This window comes from Asparagus officinalis, chromosome 10 (genome assembly GCF_001876935.1).
Source record: "Asparagus officinalis chromosome 10, Aspof.V1, whole genome shotgun sequence".
In the NCBI taxonomy this organism is placed as follows: Eukaryota; Viridiplantae; Streptophyta; class Magnoliopsida; order Asparagales; family Asparagaceae; genus Asparagus; species Asparagus officinalis.
The window spans coordinates 2,884,738-2,891,489 of NC_033803.1; the positions used below are offsets into that span (position 1 = coordinate 2,884,738).

The following is a 6,752-nucleotide window of genomic DNA, read 5'->3' on the forward strand; positions in this document are numbered from 1 at the left end:
GCAAAAGTTTTCAGTCAAATCAGGCTACATTAAGGGCTGTGGTTTTGGTCCTAGACCATCACCATTAAGGTTCTCTCGTTCTTTGATGAATGAAATGTCTAAAAGAATAAAGAGTTGTAAGAACAGCTTCAAGAGACCCAACAAGTTGTAGGAACTCAACAACAAAAAGATCGATGCGCGAAATGAGGCAATCCAAAGATTGGAGGAGCAAGCCAAAAAGTTTGAGGAGTTTATGACTAATTTTTCCAGGCAACATCCATCAGCTTAGTATTCTTAGTGAACTTAAACTTGGAGAAATATTTCTTTCATCCTGTTGCATTTGTTATTTTTTTAGGCTAGCATTATTACTTATGGTAGAAACTTGCTTGTTTTATTTATTTTAATTGTTTTGATGTACTGTGGTGACAATTGATGACAATTATTTATATTTTGAGCGTTTTTCTCGTAATAGCATTATTATTGATGAAATAAAATTTTCTCATTATAAGTTTTCTCGCTATATATTTAGGTCGATGAAAGTAAAATTTCCTCATTATAGAGTATATTGCTTACGTCGACAAAAACATATTTTCTCGCTATAGTGAAACAACCTAGAACGGCAAAAGTAATTTTCCTCATTATAGACCATATAACCTATATCGACAAATGTAAATTTCCTCGTAATTGAATTTCTTTGGCGAGAAATATGAGGTACAACCTACAACGACAAATTTAAATGTCCTTGTCTTTGAGTCCCTTTACTGAGGAACTGTTTCCACGAGAAAAAGATACATATAATGAAGAAAATCAATTTCCTCGTTAAAGATTTACCTTTGGTGAGGAACAGTTTCCTCGCTGAAAGATACTTACAACGACAAAAATAGTTTTTTTTAGAACTTTTATTATATATAAATTAAATATTATTCACGTATCATTGGCGAGGAATCTGTAGTTTAGCGATGAAAAAGGTATGAGATTAGGAGAGGAAAAATATCGAGGCTAAAGAGTAACAACGAGAAAAGAATGTATTCATCGCAAAAATGATTTCGTGAGAAATTATAATATTCCTCGCAGAAACTTTTCTTGACCACCCTATCGCGAGGAAATGGTGACCAAAGTTTTTTCCTCGCCAACACACTACGACGAGGAAATCTCAACTTTTAACGACAAAATTGTTCCTCGCGGATTAGCTTTTCTGTTGTAGTGTATGGCTCCAACCTTGCCAAACCAATCTATGTGGAAAGAGCAGCTCCTACAAAATGTCCCAAAACACTACCGCTGGGACAGGAATTGAGTTCTCAATCATTACCCTCATGACCTTATTAGGTCATGTTGACACATCATTTGAGACCAGTCCACTTTGACAAATTTCACAACATTACACTTCTAGAAAAATGGATTTCACCCCGCTAGTTCTGAAAAGTGAAAACTTCCCACGTCACACAGTTTTGAGAATGTGTATCAAAATCTCCATATTTTACCAATGCACTTGAGCCCATATAACATAGTACAGACACCATGGCTTCTAAACCTATCTTGAAAAATCTCAAGTGCTGCATATTACAAAATTATATGTTTTGTTAGTTATTCATAAAACCCTGTTAAATAACAGAAACTCTAGCTGTGAAACTCTCCAGTGCCAGCTAACCTAAGTTTACATCTCCAAAACCTGTGCAAATTCATTAGTTGTAGTTCAATTTGTTTAGTCATCAAGACACCTAGTATTTTTCATTCATGTCATCCAGAAACCTCTGCAGAATCCATAACTTCCAAGAGCATTATATAGCACCACTTTAACGAAAATTCCCCTGTTGTATAATTCTAACGAGGCTACTTAATTTTCCATGATGAATTATTCTGGAGTTCTAGAAAATTATATTTTTTTTCTCCTCATTAAGGTGATCACAAGCTTATATGCCATTGCCTCCACACATAAAATAAAGGTTTTCCCCTAGAAACCAACTTAAAAATAGGGTAATTATACGGAAACCACCTTCATTTTTAATTTATACATAAGCCACCTTTAAAGTCGGTTTTTATTGCAATTAACCAGCTCCCAATCAAATTCTTCACTTAAAACCTAAACTTATCCTTAAAATACTGGCATTCAATGTACGTGACTCATTTTTTTAGTATTTAGGTCTTGTTAGATACAACTCACATACCTTGAACTTGAATTTTTAAACTTATTTTTGGTTTTTAGTGAAAATTTAACCGGGAAGTGGTTGATAGCGACAAAAACCCACTTTAAAGGTGGTTTATATATAAGTTAAAAATAAAAAGTGGTTTACGTATAATTACCCTATTTTTAAGGTGATTTCTAAGAAAAAACCCGAAAATAAAAGAAAGTGAAAGTGGTTACTTATAATATCAAAACATTTCACTGCTATGTCATGCTACTAAATGGTTTAATCCAAGTCCTTCCTATACCTTATTAGGAGGCAACAAAATTTCAAGACAACTATGCCAACATTAATATGACTAAAATAAATTATAAAAATTGTCAAACCACATTAACTAGTTTCAAGAAAGAAATCCCGCCCATCTAGATTGGAAATTCTAAACCATAATTGTATTCAAATCTTTATTTGAACATAAATTTAATGGAAAGATTGCGCGTGCACATAGTTGACAGTCTGCAGAGCTGGCTTATCTTAGTTCAAACTTACAAAGAAAAAGAAAGCTCAGAATTGAGGTCAAATTCAAAATTCTATAGGATTATAAAAACGCCTAACCAACAATTATTTAGATGACACTGATCCAAGACAGTACCTTATTGACGAGGTCAACTGCAACGACAGATCCATATCTTTTCCCTAGATCCATAAAGTGTCGTTCCACGACTCTAGGCTGCAAAATCAGAAGAAAAAGAAAAGAATAGAAATAGAGCACATAAATTATACATCTGCTTCATGGAAAACATAGGTGTAATAATTTATAAACCATTCTACATGGAGTGGTGGTTATCTGAAATGAGTTAAACATGAATCAATAACAAATCGCACCGCTTCCTCAGGTCTAACAATCTCAAAGCTGGGCTTGTATGTTAGATCAACAATCTGCTGCCATAAAAATGGTATAGACCCTCGGACCTACAAAAGTATCAATAGAATAGATGAGTATCCTCAGAGGACTACTGATCATGGAATATTATTAAGGAGAAAAGAAGAAATCGTAGACAAGAATAGTCAGTATTTAGGAACTTGAAAAAAGAGATTCAGACTCTGCATTGCTGAAACAATCTGAAGTGACCACCGCAGCACAGAAAAAAATGGTTACTGAAAATAATCAAATCATGAGAATTATGCACTTCCCTCGTAACTTAAATGATACAAATAGTTATTCTCTTACATTATTTATTCAATTGAACAATCTCTAGAAGTTAACAGTAAGCAAATTAATATCAGAACAATGCCACCTAAAATCAACATTAGAAAAGTTAAACTGTCCAAGGAGTGTTGGAGTCGGACTAGGGTATTGGGTAAGTATCGGACATGGATATGGGAGCCCAGATAAAGTACCGGGTAACTTAGCTCTAAGGACACCCACAGTACCCAGAAGTCCTCCTATTCTTGACATCAAAGGAAAAGTCAACAGAGACTTAAGAGAACTTACTTGTACAAAAGAAGCTGTATACCCATTTGCTTGCAGTATTTGCTCGGATTCAACAAAGTTTGCAACATACCCATCTGAGTCAGCACCCCTTCTCCACATTCGAGTACCTTTAATACAAGAATTTTCACTTGTGAATTCAACTAATTATATTTAAAATTTTCTAATCTACATTAACAGTGCTAAATGACTTTAAACTTCAAATTTCAGTGAAATCATGATGCACAAACTCTCAGAGAATCACATGTCTAACTGAACTATAAATCCCTTGTTGGAGCAAACAATAAACAGTGGAAGAAACAGTAACCTGTCCTCCGTGTGCATCTACGTGCAATTAGCGTAACATCAACAATACTTGTTCCAATTGCAGCTTGAAAATTTTGATAACCTGTTATGAAGTTAAGGTATGAGCTAAGAAAAAACCAATTATATATAGTATATATATATATATATATATATATACTATATATATATATATATATATATATATATATATATATAATAGAGAGAGAGAGAGAGAGAGAGTAAAGCTCCTATAAACTTACGTGGATAGGAGCACTTGTCCACTAAACTTTTTATCCCTTCATTATGTTTTGAGATTTGTGCTACACATCAATGCTATCTTTGAGATTTGTGCCTTCATTTGTATCAAATGCTAGCACAAATCTCAATGCAAAATCAATGATAAAAAGTTGGTGGACGGAGGCTCTTATCCACTTAAGTTTATAGGAGCTTTACTATATATATATATAACTATATATATATATAGAGAGAGAGAGAGAGAAATATGGGTATGCTTGGTAGTGAGGTGTCAAATCCTCCTCACTCATTCAAATGTGGACCACATTCATATGGGTAATGAGTGGATGGGGATGTGACACATCACTACCAAGCCACAAAATTTGTGCTTGGAAGCCATAAAAGCATACCGCATATTTTCTCATATATATATATATATATATATATATATATATATATATATATATATATATATATATATATATAATAATATTATATATATAATATATATATTAATCATATACCATATATATAATGGTTTTGGCCTAGCATGTAGCATCAACGCTCAGAAATATAGCCTAACAATATGAGGATACTTCCTTGGATGATAGGAAGCAAATATGGATCCACCTGCACCATGAATGTCAGAGATAATCAGGTATTAAAATTATAAAATAATAAAACTGCAGAGGATAAGCTGAATGATTTGAGAACTAAATGCTCTGAAACATGTCTTACTTTGCTCTCTATTAATGCTTCCAACAAGTAGTTATTCCAAAGGAATCTAGGATCGGCCTGCAAAAAGCGGGTATTCAAGGTGGTGAGTTATCAAATTTTAATTTTTAAAACATCTTAGTACATCTTGCAAAGTAAGTTTTTTTTTCATGATTTTTTAAAAAGATAATTAAGAGTAAACCTTCTATGAGCAAGAATTGGCAGAAGCAAAAATAAAAAATGATTAAGAATAAACCTTCTAAGAGCAAGAGTGTGCTTGATGTGTATATCCTCTCTATGTATAACACAACTCCCTTCGGGTTATTTGCTGCTATTTTGAATTTGTTTGCATTGGGCACTGGTATACTCTCAAAAAAGTGTAGAAATGAAACTAGTAATTGCACTTGCCAACAGGAATAATGAACCTCAGCTTATTCGGTTCTTATATTTGAATAATCACATTCAAAGATCTTAAGCATAAATGCATAATATATGGACCCGAATATTGTACACCTGCAGGTCAACAATGGGTTCACCACCTATCAAACATGGTTTTCTAGCTGTTAAAAACTATATTGCATTCAAACATGCCATAAAATAACGCATAAGAGTATAGAAAGTTGCAAACAGAGGTATCCAAACAGTGAACACTATAGAAAGTTGCAAACAGATGTATCCAAACAGTGAAGTTGTCTGCATGTTAACTACAAGATTGAATGAATCTTATGTGCATGGTTTTAAAGGTTTCCTGGCTAACTATGATCACTTGCAATAATTCAGCTAGAACTCTTTGGTAAACTAAAACCTTGAATGACAGAGGACATTCTATTTTTACAGTGTGGAAGGAAAGTAGTCATGTTCAGTAAGGTAAGAAAATGAAACCTGTTGCCAAAGAGGAAGTAGCTTTGACTCAGCACCTAGATCATGTAGCCTCTGTGCACTGAAAATAGAAAATATTAGATAATATTGGTTCACAGGCAAGAACAAAACAAATTCATTAACATGAGTTGAAGAGTATAAAGTTCTAAACCATGGACATGCTGTCAGATATAACAACTACAACAACAAAAAACATACCGCTAATTCTGTTGCACCAAAATTGCTTTCTCATGTTTCAAATTCCAACAAAGACAAGTAAAGTGATCTGTAATTGCTTTAAAATAATGTAACCTGACCAATTTAATGTACTACAAAAAAGTCGCAAATACAGAAAATTACATCGGCTAGTTAAAACTAGTTCAAGAAGATAGCTACTCTGACCCAACCAAAAAGATGGATGAAAATCTCTTCCCATCTTCCTCAAAATTCAACATACTAAAGAAAACTTAAAAGATAGTTGCTAAGGTAGATAGAATGCACAGTTCTCATTTTGGATTTCACATATCTTGTGCTGTATCAGAGAGAAATAGTTCTCTCTTGACTGATTAGAAACAAAAGCAAGAGACTTATTTTAATATAGGATCACAATAATTCATAAGAAGTTACGTACAGCTTCAACTGAGGATAATGTGAGAAATAACTTTAGATGCATATGTTATAGAAATTAATAAGCACATCAGATGTAAGGAATGATAGAGAGTAATTAATGGAGCAAAGTAGGCTAACCTAAACAAACTTATACTGAGGCAGTCAAGACAAAATGCTGTTAATGAACAGTCAACAGAGTTTGTGGCCACTATTAACAGTGTCGAACCAAAACAAAAATAAAAAAAGATTCACTTAATAGCCCCAACATTTAAGATAAGGCCATTGTTTATTGTTTTTATCATCCTAGCGATAAATATTGAAGTCAATCATGTCATACTATAGTTGTAAATAAGTCTCAAGTAACACAAAATATTCTTTGAAAATAATCGTTTGTAACTCCAAAATTTTACCTATAGGTGCCAAGAAGCTATATAGATCGAAATATAAAACAATTAATAAAG

The 6,752-nt window shown here is 33.1% G+C and overlaps 1 protein-coding gene across 1 annotated transcript in view; it reads right to left on the reverse strand.

The window, feature by feature from the left end:
• LOC109825140 (phosphoinositide phosphatase SAC6-like) overlaps nucleotides 1–6,752 on the reverse strand; it is a 38,684-nt gene that overhangs the window by 21,078 nt on the left and 10,854 nt on the right. The window contains exons 6-12 of the mRNA XM_020391878.1: nucleotides 5,707–5,764; nucleotides 4,849–4,905; nucleotides 4,707–4,740; nucleotides 3,899–3,979; nucleotides 3,595–3,701; nucleotides 2,985–3,071; nucleotides 2,752–2,829 (exon numbers count right to left, since the gene is read on the reverse strand). Of these exons, the coding sequence (XP_020247467.1) occupies nucleotides 2,752–2,829; nucleotides 2,985–3,071; nucleotides 3,595–3,701; nucleotides 3,899–3,979; nucleotides 4,707–4,740; nucleotides 4,849–4,905; nucleotides 5,707–5,764 (502 nt within the window). The remainder of the gene's footprint in view (nucleotides 1–2,751; nucleotides 2,830–2,984; nucleotides 3,072–3,594; nucleotides 3,702–3,898; nucleotides 3,980–4,706; nucleotides 4,741–4,848; nucleotides 4,906–5,706; nucleotides 5,765–6,752) is intronic.